This window comes from Falco cherrug, chromosome 2, assembly GCF_023634085.1.
Source record: "Falco cherrug isolate bFalChe1 chromosome 2, bFalChe1.pri, whole genome shotgun sequence".
Taxonomy (NCBI): Eukaryota; Metazoa; Chordata; class Aves; order Falconiformes; family Falconidae; genus Falco; species Falco cherrug.
The window spans coordinates 9,741,963-9,755,605 of record NC_073698.1 but is presented as its reverse complement, the minus strand read 5'-3'; the positions used below and the strand labels follow the sequence as shown (position 1 = coordinate 9,755,605).

General features: G+C 42.7%; 1 protein-coding gene across 1 annotated transcript in view; it reads left to right on the top strand.

Annotated features, from left to right (window-relative positions):
- Positions 1-13,643, top strand: part of LOC102054087 (metabotropic glutamate receptor 5) — a 156,323-nt gene that overhangs the window by 106,858 nt on the left and 35,822 nt on the right. The window contains exon 5 of the mRNA XM_027798962.2: positions 565-691. Coding sequence (XP_027654763.1) covers positions 565-691 — 127 coding nt within the window. The remainder of the gene's footprint in view (positions 1-564; positions 692-13,643) is intronic.

The window sequence follows — 13,643 nt, the reverse complement described above, 5'->3', positions numbered from 1 at the left end:
AGATAACATTCTCACTCTTAAATGTTAATTAGAAATGAAATACCTAAATAATACTGGAAAAGGCATGTTCAGTTTGATAGCTGGAAAAAATCAATTTTAACAAATCATTCACAACTGGGTGAAGAATAATCACATTATCCAAAAATCTTTGGGTAATGAACCCTTACAGAAGTAACGCTGTTGACATGACTCCCTGTATGGACCACCATGGACTGAATTATGTGCTTCGAGTATCATGGACTGGCTTCTGTAGGCACATCGCCATCTATGCAATTTAGAGTTTTGTTAATTATAAGAGGGGAAAAAAACATCTTATTGTCATTCTACACCTCCACTTATACTTCTGTGGAGTCGATGTTTTCTCCTGGTACATACATGATGGGAGAACTGAGAACTTGTATCATATTTTGTATAAGCAAACATATCCTGAACAGGAATTCCCTTTAAAATAAAACTTTTAAAAAACTCTATCAAAAATAACAAATTTAAAAAAATTAGATTAGCAACTGGGGCAGCATGAATGTATATTTATGCTGCTAAACTAAATGTCAATTTTTGTCTCAGGTGATCCGTAAAGGAGAAGTGAGTTGCTGTTGGACCTGCACTCCTTGTAAAGAGAACGAATACGTATTTGATGAATACACATGCAAAGCCTGCCAGCTCGGCTCCTGGCCCAACGACGACCTCACAGGTAAATGAGTTGTGGCTGTGCTTATGTTGTCAATGAAAATATTAATCTGCTGAGCAGATGAACTCAAGTGAGTTTCAGTCAGTTTGAACCCAGGGATAAAGCTGAAATTTTAACTGGGGCTGGTATTTGTCTGCTCTCCTCAACCTGATCCGGGAATCACTGGTGTACTTCAGCTGCCTTCTAAAGACCTGAGTTACTAGATCTAGAAATAAAAAATATAGTCCTGGTTTTATATTCAGCTTTGTTCTAACATCTAACTGGTGGTGCAGATCTCATCCTTCCCCAACCAGGCTGAGAAATTCAGGGAGATCCAATTTCAGAGTTTTATTTTCTTCACAAGCAGGTACTAAAGAATCAAGGGATACTTTCTTTTTAATCCAAAAAAGTTATGAACTAGTTGCTGTAGTTACTACTGTTAAATGCACAAGTGCTCCAAACAGTCTTAGGTTTGCATTTTTGTCTTTGTTTGCATCTTTGTTCACCAGAATCTGCTAGACTACAGGGCTCGTGTTCTCCTTGCTGTGGTGTAAATCTCAATGCTCTTGCAAAATATCAGTTTGGCTACTTTAGAGATAAACCACTCCAACACTTGTATCCCACAGCCTCTCTTCTCTATGACTAATAAACAGAATTCAAGTATTCAAACACTCAGAGCACACACCACTACAGCGCCCTGTTCAGAGATCAGGTTTTCATTGTGCCAGGCTCTGTATAGACAAAGGAAGAAGAGACAGATTTTTTCCAGAAGAGCTCACAGGCTTGGTTTGCATATAATTCTCGTGGATTAGGGGAGAAATTTTTGAGGTGAAAGAGAAGGAAGACAAGGGGAAAAACAGTTGGCTGAATGGATTTATATAAGTGGAAGTGTCAGTCAAGGTGTGGCCTATTGACAGATTTTTATATATAAAGTTAACCCTTTCATGGTACAGAATGTTGCATTGCTGTCATATATGACCTAGGGTACCTAATTATTGCGAAGTAATATCATTTAGCCATGAAAGTGATGGGACATTTTTCAGAAAATGTAAAATGTGGAACTTTCCATAAGAAAAAAACCTTTTAACTGAGAAAACTGAAACAGCAATAAAATGGATTTGCAAGTGCTCCTCCAGTCTCACTCCCCCAGCCCTGCCTCCAGGGCAGCAGCAATCACCGAGCAAAGCCTTCCCCTCTATGAAAAGCTTTCTTCTGCCAGAAGAATGGAGAAGGGGAGGAAAAGAGACTTGGCTTCACATGTCCTCCAGAGCAGCATATTGGCGGTGTGGAATATGCTCAGGTTCACATCCCATCTAGGTCATCTAGAAGCCTCCAAAGCCCATGTTGCAGGGATCAGGCCACTGCACCAGTCTGGTCAGTGCAAACAGTCAACTCTTCAACCACTGTGGGTCTTGTACGAGATGTTGGAGATCCCAGTTCATGCATCTGTTTTAGTGAGCATCTGAGGTTTTACCCAACATAGATCAGTCAGAAAAGGAGCTCATTTAGGAGGGAACTGGCTCCAAGTACCTCAATGGACCAACAGAGGACCCACTGCCAAAACACCAGCAATGGGATCTGCCCATTGACCCGATGAAGTTTGGGTAATCAGCCTGTAAGCATCATACGTAAGGCAAAGTGGAGCAAACAGCCACCATCTTGGCCTTTGGGGTCTGTGCTTTGAGCCGTCTTCCCAGGGCATGCAGGTCTCCATGCCTCAGGCAAGGCATCAGTCTGGGCTTGTGGGAGGATTTACCCTCTGAAAGTCTTACTTGGCCTTCAGGATGGAAAAGCAGGATAGGGTGGCACCTCAAAATCTCTTATAGGATAGGATGGATGAGTCAATGATTTTTCACCCAGCCCTGATTGTTTTAAAGGCAAGTAGTTGTCTTCATAGTCAAGAAAGTTGCTTTTTGTATTACATGAGCTTCTACATTTTGCAAACTATTCATCTGGCTTTAGACATGCCTTTTATGCCTTTATAGGGACCAAAGTCAATACGCACACAAAACAACCCCTCAACATCAATGCCAAACAATGTTCCTCAGGAAACCTAACCCTCGTTCCTCAGCCAGACACAAATTCAGCAGGAGCTATTTGGAAACTGACACACACCCCCCGCCCCCCTTGGCATCCATGAGCACAGCTGACACAGTATGCACTCCTGGTAACAGGACACCCATCACCATGGCTTCACAGCTGTGTATTCCCCACCTAACTTACTATTCACATGATGGCTGGATCTTATTTTATTTATTTTTAAATCAAAACCAGATTTTTAAAAGTCTATTACCGGCTTATCCATACAATCTATTGAGCTGTATTTCTAATGATCATATTTATTGTTCCAACTTTTTCAGCTTGTAAAAAACTGCCTCTGAGTCTTGTTTACAACAGAAGATTTAGTAATAAATGAGAATTAAAAGTAAGGAGAGGGAGATGTATTTTGTATCCTGGCAAGGAAATTTCCCCTCAGTTTTATAAAGCATACACCAATCTCCTTGAAATGTCCCTACATCTGATACTGCAGCAGTTTATGTCTCTTTGCGGCTTGATAAAGCCGTATCTTAGGCAATGTCAGCTCCACAAGGCTACACATATAAAAAGCTCATTGGAATAAGTCTTCCTTGCATGATCACCTTCAGATGAGAGTCCTGTAAATATATCAGCCACGTGCCTGAGAAGGCTTTCAATGTGGAGCTGCACCTCAGTGTTTGCCAGAGATCTGAACTGGATAAAAACATTTTTGGAATCCTTTCTTGGCTCACACAACAAAACATTGCTCCATCTTTCTTATGCTCAATAACCAGCATCAGTTTTGTGCCACAAACTTCACTATATAAAATGTGTAATGGCAGGGATGTTGCTTACAGAAAAGAAGAGAGATTAATGCCTTTTTCAGTTACCTGTGGAATATCAGATTTCAGAATTCAGGTGCAGGAGGGGAGAAGACATAAAGGATGTAATACATGTAGGAAAACAAAGTTATTCTGAGAACAGAAAAATACATTTGTGTTCTGAAGTACAGAAAGGTACAGGAAGCCCAAAGGTAGTGGGAAAGACAAGTGAGAGGAAGAGTTTCTCTTGATTAAATCAGTGACTGTAACAAAATCTCCACCTAGAAGTGAAGCTGAGGTAGGAAAGGCAATGTTTAGCCACCCATATTTTATTTCCCTCACAAATGCCAGTTTCATTGCTTATGCATAAACACCCCCCAGGGACCAGCCGCCTCCTTGGATAAAAAAACTAGTCATTCTCTTCCTTTTCTCCAAATTTATCTGTATCATCCCAATGTGCGCCTCAAGTAATTTTCTTCCTCCTGGTTTAGTATCAAGATGTACTTTCCAGTCTACTGTTGCTCCCCTCCTTCCCTACGCATTGTGTTAGCAACATCCACACGTTACACCACCACACATCAGTGCGGGCAGTGTGGCTGAGCCACATACTCAATTAGAGCAGGAGAAACGCACAGGTTTAAGTCCAGAAGTATACACCAGCCTCTCCCTTACTCTTCAAATCCGTTCTTTACATTATATTCACAGTGGAGAGAAGTAGATGCCAGGCATGTTTAGATACAAATAAAGGGATTTCCTTAACACTGGGGACCAAACCTAAATGAAATTAATTTTTCAGCAGCCTGATGAGAATGGCTTTTTGGTTCTCCAAAAACCCAAGCGACTTGGAGGACATGGACTTCTGCATTCAGAAATGGTGCCTTGAAAGGACCAGATAAGTTTTGTTCAGCATCTCAGAGCTATTCCAGTGGATACAGGAACATCTTGGTACACTTATCACTAGTGTTTAAGGACATTTTTGAGGGGGGAAAGAGGCAATTATTTTGCTGTCATTCAGGGACAGCATAAAAAAAATAACAGAAACAAAGTTTTCTTTAGTGGCCTCAGGGACTGCAAGGAAAGTAGATGATATTAATTTCAGTGACACTTGGATTATCTTCAGGCTGTATTGACATTTTTCTCGTTCTCTGTGTACTCCAAATATGCTGGCTATTTGATTTTCTTAATTGGATTCCCATGAAAATAGGAACTGAAATATTTTACAGCTCTTGAAATGTTTTCTTTGCCATTCAGGGATAAGATTAAATATCAGAAATACATATTTTTACTATAGATACAAAAACGGCTTCACCTAATAAGGTACAGTAAGCCCCGGATAGCAGCATCATGATCTTGTCTGCCTGTCTGAAGATGCCAGATAAGAGCTGGATTATCCAAACAGCCCTGAAACAGAAAGGACTGAAAAAAGGGCATCCCCACATCCAAGTGACACAACAGCCATTTCAACGAGCTCTGACAACACTGATGCTGTATCCCATTTGGCTTGTACTGACCTGGATTCCTCCCTGAGTAGGGAGATGACTGCCTCCCTCATCCCGAGGGCATTGGTCCTACTGTCAGTGAGAGCTGCAGAGAACAGACAGTGCTGGAGGCTGCTGCTGTCTTGGCTCCAGGCACCATCTGGTACAGCCCACTGCCATGGCTCATGCAAACCACCTGCAGGGCCGAGGGCAGGGGTGATGCTCAACAGCAGATCTCAAGGGATCCCCACCAGGGCTTGGTGGGCTCTTCCTGCAGCGTGTTGATTCAGGCTGTGGCAAAAGCCCCAGAAGTCTGAGGCTTGAGTGTCTTGTAAGACTGGATCCTGCCCCTACCCTATCCCCAGCAAAAAAGTAATTCATCTCTTGTCCAAAATATTTTAGATGGTAACTGCTTGTTGCCATCAAACTGCTTTCTTGCACTGTTGCTTGCAATGAAGTTACAGCCATTGGCAATTTCAGCAATTGCCTGACAGTTGTAAGCATGAGGCAGAACACAATTTAGCCTGTGCTGACATTGAATTTGCTGCTGAAACATTACTAGGACTTTGCTTTTGAACATAATTGGTAAGGCTGTAATTCAAACTGAGGGTAGAAGAAGGACACAATTTTTATCTGGCTGTTTTTAGCATTATAAATGCATATCAGCAGAGATAACATTCAATTTTCACCCTGATTCTCTGCACCCTGTATTTCTCTTTCCTTTTTATTTCTTATTCTGTGGCATATGAAGGCACAGACCCCAGGTGAGATCCTTTATTGCATACATAAGTGCTGGTTGTATACAATCACTTACCCACCCAAGTGCTGCCCTGGAATGTGCCTACGTGCAGCAAAGCACCTTTGCAGCCACTTCACGCTCCTCTGAGCTGTTTGCTCCCTCCATGCTCACCTGAGGAGGTCTCTTCTCCCCAGACCAGGATTTAAGCTGTGGGAGGCTTTGGGCAGCCCCTCACTGCAGGCAGGTGTGCACAGAACTGATTTGCAGGTGAGCTCCCAGAGCCAGATTCAGTGCCAGTTGCTTCCTCACTACATTTTAAGGCATAATCACTGCAGCCTGGCACCCAGGCAGCGAACAAAGCCTTTTCTTTATCCCCACATCCAGGGCTCGGGAGCAAGCAGCAAAAGCCTCCACAGATTTCAGGAAGAGCCTTTACATTATTCCAAATGAAATGTAACCATTTCCATAAGTACATCTTAGACCAGCTTCTTGGAGAAAGCAGATAAGGATGAGTTAAGGGTTCAGGTGGCAATATGACAACCAGGATCACTGGCTGTCGTTTTGTCCCTTCCCTTGTTGCTGGATTTGTGGACTTCTCTCAATTGCTTGTTCCAGGTAAGGTGTGGACTTCAGCTTCCAGTACACCTTACAACACAAGTCTCCAGCATGAGCCACACAGCACCTCAGGCTCAAGGTTGCTAATTCAAGAGTGCTGAGCTCAGCATTCAACAGCTTTTGGAGGCTCCTGAACTGGGTGAAGAGGGACTTGCCAACAACACCAGAAGGATCTACTTTTAATTGTGCCTTACATTATGGAAAGTTTGCTGAATATGACATATTCTGAACAAAACATTTACAACACACAGCCAGCATTTTTTAGTGAAACTTAAATCAAAACATTAGAGCTAACATAAGGATGGACCTCATTGCTGCAATTCATCAGTTGTTCCAGTCCTTCTGCACATTTGTGTAATTAAGGAATCATTCCCCATGTGGTCACAGAGTAATTTTAATGTATTATTCTAAGGTTCATGGCCTTGCCTTTTACTGCAATGCAGAGCTAGATCAGTCCATTTGAGCTACTAGGGGCTTAGGCTCCTGAGCTACAGATGCCCCAGCTTTCACGGTTTAGAATGTGACTGATCCCAACTCCTGCCCTGCAGAGGTAGCAAAATAAACACATGCATAGTCCCCAGCTGCATCCATTGACTGTGAAAATCCACTGATGGCTTCAGTAAATGTGCCAGCCTGGGAACTACAGCAGCTAAGAAGCCAGCACAGGGTCATCTCTACATGCCCTGCCACTATAGCAACTACAAAATGTCCCACCAGAACAGGACAAATAATGTGTGACCATAATAGTTTACCATAGCACCAGAACTTAATGCTGAAGTGTTAAAGATGTCCTCTCTCACTGCAGTTGGTCCACATTCCATGTGGAGGTCAGGACTGGTTTCTCACCCAGAACTTTGGAGAGCGTAATCTTTACTTTTGCCTTGTCTGTTTGGGTAATAAGTTGGGATTTTATAAATTTAAAACTTAATATAAAAGCTACTCTGTCAGCTTCATGTAGATTTTTATTCTGACTCCTACATTTTTGTATCTCAGATCTCCATATGTGAAACCCTAAATAACTAATAAAGATATCCCTTCTCCTGTCTTTTGGGATTATAAATGGGGAAATATTCAGAAACATTAATATAAAATATCTAACAGCGTAACATCAATACACTTTGAATAATGTGTGCCAAATCCTATGTGGAGACTCATTCACAATTAAGATGTAGCTAGGTTGTTAATTAGGTTTCAGCCTTGTTGTTTGGACTTCTGCTATCTTTGGAAGGGTCTGTGAAAAGTTTCCAAGAAAACCAAGTCTTTTGTCAACAGGTTGAACTCACTGCCCAGGATGCCAAACTTACCAAACCAGCAATAGTTTTCTTCCAGTATTAGTCTCCATGATATTCAGTGATCTCATGGTGTTGACTTAAGAGACCTCACTAAATTCCCTTCACTTTTCAGAGTGCATTTTATTCACAGGCCTTAGTATGTCATGTTTACCTTTGGAACTAGTTTAATTCTATGTTTTATATTGCCTGCCATGAAAGGGATTTTCAGTGCTAAGCTAATACAGCTTTATGGATGCTGAAGGCATGGTAAGGTCTCTTAGGCGTCAGGGCTATAATACCAAATTAAAACAGCGTCAAGATCAAAACCCCAGAAAACACAGACTGTAATACAGCGCTTCATATCTGTGAACTCTTCTCCCAGATTAACTAATTTTAATGCAATATGAAAGATCAGAAATAAGTGAAAAATTTACCTCTACAGAGAGACTTCAGGGTACTAATACACCTATGGCAGTGGTCAAGCCTTCAAGAGCTTCTCCTCTCCTTGTGTATGGCACAATTTAGCCCATCCCTGAATCAGCCAGATCTTCTTCCAAAATATCAGATTTATTTTTTTTTTCCCAGAAGATACTTATACATCCTTATCTGCAATTTGTTGGTGATTTATGATGTTCCTTTTAGAAAACCTTTCCCTGGTGTGTCAAGTGGGGCACCAATTTCTTCTATCTGCTTGTCTTGTTATTCACATGGGTATCTAGTACCTTGCTCCTGCTGGCTACGTTTCTGGCTGGAGGAACACAGAGGCATTTTTATGTCAGTTTTACTGGGGCTCCAGTCGCAGCAGCAATGCTCCCTTGAGCACAGGGTAGAACAACTCTACACCTGCTCCAAATTGGACTGGCTCCTAACAGCCTTTTCCACAAGCCAAGGATTGCCTCAGCACACTGCACGGGCCACAAGACAAGGCTACTGGCTCTGTTCCCCTGGAGTTTCTGAGCCAGCTAGGAGAGAAGATTTTCCAGGTGCTTGGAGGTGCTGAAATGTAAGAGGTGGGCTGTGGGGCAGGATCTTGTCCAAATGACCATGGAGCATACACATATTTGGGGAATAGGAATGAGTTCTTCTTGTATTACCATTTTTCAGCTTTTGCCTTGGCATAATCCTGGCCATCAACCTAACCTGAACACTCCCAGTGCTGTTTTTCATATTTCTTTTACTTGATCTAGTTGTCCCTTTCTGCAAAGTGCCATTGTCAGAACCCATTAACTGCAAAGCTATTATATGGGAACCTCACCAATCATTTCTTTATGAAGACTACCCAGTCCTTAAATCTTAATTAAGGCATAAATTGTTACACAGTTTTGCATTCTCCTTGTAAAGTATACTCAGTGATGGGGGGGGGGGCGGGGGGGAAATGGTACAAGTTTTCAACTGTTTTCTCAGGTATTTTATTAAGAGAATGTAAAAGGAGTAATAAAGCAAGGAAAGCATGAAATAGTCTGAAACTAATGAGAAATGCTTGGTTATGATTCACTTCTACTGCAACATTAGAAACTGAGCAATATTCAGCCCCTATATCAATGTCTGCATTTAAAGGCCAGCTGTCAGATAAATACCCTTTCTCTTCAGATTTCCTGTCCAACAATATACAGTAGTATTAGAAGATGGAAACAGTTTGTTTCCCCAAAACATTAATTACATTTTGGCAAGATCACAAATAGATTTAGAGGTCGTATACTCATAAAACTTCTTGGGGAAGAGCCCACATCTGTGTATACCAGAGTATGCTTTCTGGTTTTCACCCTTCTTCCACCACTCCCACTGGTTTAAAATGTTGATTTTAATAATGTGATTCCTGTGCTACATTAATCTTCATGAAGTCAGAATGAAATAGTGTCTCCCTCACAATGAATAAGTAAGCTCTTTGAATCCAAGAAGAGTTAAATAGGCATCAACTAATGCTATGAGAGTGTTCCATAAAAATCTAGATGTCTTTGTTACATTAAGACATGGCAATAATTTTATTATTGCAACAGAAAACTTTGCACACTGAAGCAGTTAAAATATGGATGGCAAATTATTCTGCATTTAGTAACCAAGAGCACAATTCTGTTACACTGCAGTGACTGCAAATTTGTATCCTTTGTTTGCACTTATGTCAAAGACTTGTTGACCCTAATCCTTCTGATTTTTCTACTTTCTTTGAGAACACAGACCTACCTGCTTTGTACTTTTGCCACACCACCTATTGAGTATACCACCTTAGTGTAGGTATTATATTTTTGATGATATTTTATGTAGAGATATATGATGATATATTATGTAGAGATATAGAATACAGAAACACTGGGGGAAGAGAGGAGCTAAGCTTAATATATACCCATACCATTTCATGATATGATTTTTACCACTGAGAATGTCAAGTGGCAGATTTGGAAAAAATTAAGCCCCAGTTAAAATAAAGAAAAAGGCAAAAAGTAGATCTTCTGTGTAGAAATTACCAGATTTCGTTCTCCTTTGCTTCTGCACATGGCCTTTGCTTTTGCTGTGTTAACTGCCTTTATATTGACCCACAAGTTTTCCCATCTTCTTTTCTCCCTGCCCTGTCCTGTTGAGGAGTGCAATGATGGAGCAGCTTGGTGGGCATCCAATGCAGTCCTTTTTGGCATCCAGTGTGAGGTTTGAGACAACAGCAGTTTTGTATTGTGTGCTATATCTATAGTAGTAATTAAGTGGCAAGCTCCTGTATAGGTCATGGAGTATCTTGGCTGCACTGCTTCCCTCTTTATTTTGCTAAGCTGGGGAACATGTTAATAGAAATAATGCCCATGTGCTTTGTCCTGGCATTGGTGGCCTTGCTGTGTGGGGGAACTATCATTTGAAGAGGATGAGGGAATACATCTTCCTCCTCCTAACCAGGACTGATGTGGATGGTTTTATTATGTAGGTTCCCGAGGTCCTTGGTCACTTTTACATGAGCTGTTTAATACTACTAGTTAACACTATTAGCATATTATGGGGTTTATGGAAAGTAGTATCGCCCTGGTGTAAGGGAAGACAACTTTTGGGTGAGGCGATACTGAAATGTGCCCTAAGGCAGCCGGTCCCAGGTTGGCAGTGTGTGTGGAAGGATTTGAGCAGGTCTCCACGGTGGATGTCACCTCCCATAACCTGGGACGTTATACCTGAACAGGCAAGTGACCCTGGCAAACTGACGTGCCATCTGACAGAAGGGTGCTTTGCCTCCCCCAGTGAAAACCTACACCTTCTGGCACTGCACTGGGGCCTGGCCTGGGCCTGTCGAGCCACAGCCCAGCACTCTCAGAGTGGTTAAGGCAGGGACCCAAATAACAGCTACAGCAATTGCCCCAGGAGTGAAAAAGAAAGCATGGACAAGGAAAACAATGGGTCCATACTATCAATTAGTAATGAAGGAGGAAGAAGAGGAAAGTTTTGATAAAGAAACCAATCCTTCCACAAAGAAATTGAAGGAAGGAGTGAGAGAATTCAGACAAGAAGTGGAAACTCCCAGGTCCCTGACCTCATCAGAACTTTGAGATATGTAGAAAGATGACAGCCGCCAGCTCGCAAGCTCGGTGAGAGGATTGCTGCCCAGCTGCTCCAGTGCTGGGATAATGGCATTGACAGTCAGCAACTGGAAGGCAAGGAAGCTCAACAGGTGGAATCCTTTGCTAGAAACCAGGCATCTGAGAGAAGAACTGGGAAAGAGGCAGCAATTTTTAGTCTCTGGAGACAGCTCCTCTCAAGTGTGAGGGCCAGATGTCTGTTCAAGGAAGATCTTGAGAACTACCAAGGAAAATAGACTACTGCAGATGAAGGCATCCAGTACCTGAGGGAATTAGCAGTGCTGGAAGTCATCTACAGTGATCTAGGCAGTGATGAGGTCTCCAAAGATCGTGAGGATGGCCTGTGCACACAGGCCATGTCAATGAAGTTTATTCAAAGTGCCCCAGTGCCATATTCTAACAGCTTGGAAGCAATGTATTGCCTGGATGTGGATAAATGAACTGTGGAGAGAGTGTCTTCTTGGCTGCAAAACTTTGAAGAAAATCTCTGTATCTCCTCATCCCTATAGGCCAGTGCCTTGGCTATCAGGAGCATCCCAAGAAATCAGACCTCTCTTGGCCCGGTCAGAGGGAAAGGGAGCCCTAGGCCTATGCCATGTGGAGCACTGTAGTTCTTCCTGCGCGACCAGGGGGAGGACGTGAGGAAGTGGGATAGTGAATCCACCTTTAAGATGGAAACCAGTGTATGCTGAGGTGGAATTCAGCTATTAAGAAGGGACTACCCAAGAAGACCATCAGCTTAGCTGCTTTAGAGACACAAGAAGGCAACCACTGATCTCCCAGACACAGAAGAACGGAAATCATCTCCCTTGACCTGGATGACGGGAATTCTGGTCTGGCACTGCAAGGATTAAACAGTGAATAATCTGACCAAGAACAGGAATAGAGGGTCCCTGCCTTTGGACCATGTGGATTTGATGACCTGGCACACCAGACCCACTGAAGTATAAGGCTTTTATAGACACTGGTGCACAGTGCATGGTGATGACATCAGGGTATAGGGGCACAGAACCCATCTGGATCTCTGGAGTGACAGGGGATGCCAAGAATTTTCTGTATGGGAGGCTGAGGTGAGCTTAACAGGGAACAAGTTGGAAAAGCTCCCCATTGTGACCAGCCCAGAAGGCCCTTGTATCCTTGGCATAGACTGCCTCAGGAGAGGATATGTCAAGGCCCAAAGGGGTACCGATGGGTTTTTGGTGTAGCCACTGTAAACACAGAGAAGACCAAACAGCTATCTACCCTGCCTGACCTCTTGGAAGATCCCTTCACTGTGGGATTGCTGAGAATTGAAAAACAGCAGGTGCCAATTGCTACCAGAACAGTGCACCGGCAGTAATATCACACAAACTGAGACTCCCTGGCTCCCGTCCATGAGCTGATTCATCAACTGGAGACCCAAGCAGTGATCAGCAAGACTCACTCATCTCTTAATAGTCCCATATGGCCAGTGCAAAAGTCTGACAGAGGGTGGAGGTTAACAGTAGACTATCATGGCCTGAATGAAGTGATGCCAGCATGGAGTGTTACTGCATCAGACATGTGAGACCTCTGGTATGAAGTCAAAAGAGTCAAAGACAGCCAAGTGGTTTGCTAAAATTGACATTGCCAATGTGTTTTTTTCAATTCCTTTGGCTACACAGTACTGGCTATAATTTGTTTTCACATGGAGGGCTGTCCAATACACCTGGAATCCACTGCCCCAGGGGTGGAAGCACAGCCCTACCATTTGTCATGGACTAATCCAAACTGCACTGGAAAAGGGTAATGTCCTTCAGCATCTACAATACATTGATGACATCACTGTGTGACACAGTAAGACAGAGGAAGTGTTTGAAAAGGGAAAAAGAGTAATTCAGATTCTTCTGAAAGCTGGTTTTTCCATGAAAAGAAGGTCAAGGGACCTGCATTGGAAATTCAGTTCCTGGGAATAAAATGGAAGGATAGATGCTATGGATGTGGTTAACAAAACAGCAATATGTCTCCAGTAGCTAATTAGAAGGAAACACAAGCTTTCCTAGGCCATGTGGGGTTTTGGAGAATGCGTATTTCAGGTTATAGTCAGTTTGTGAGGCCTTTCTATTGAGTAACCCAAAAGAGGAACTATTTTGACCTGGGTCTTGAGCAAGAACAAGCCTTTGAGTAGATCAAACAGGAAATAGCTCATGCAGTAGCTCTTGGGCCTGTTCAGACAGTACCAGCTGTGCAAACTACTTAACACTGCAGCTGGAGAGCATGGTCTTGCCTGGAGCCTGTGGCAGAAAACATCAGGAGACATCTGAGGTCAGTCATTAGGGTTTTGGAGCCAGAGATATCAAGGATCAGAAGCCCACTACACCTCGACTGAAAAAGAGTACTAGCAACATATGAGAGGTTCAAGCCTCTTCAGAAGTTGTTGGTACAGAAGTATATCTCCTCTTGGCTCCACAATTGCCCATGTTGCAAAGGAAACATCCCATCTACACATGTAACCACGGCTACATGGAGT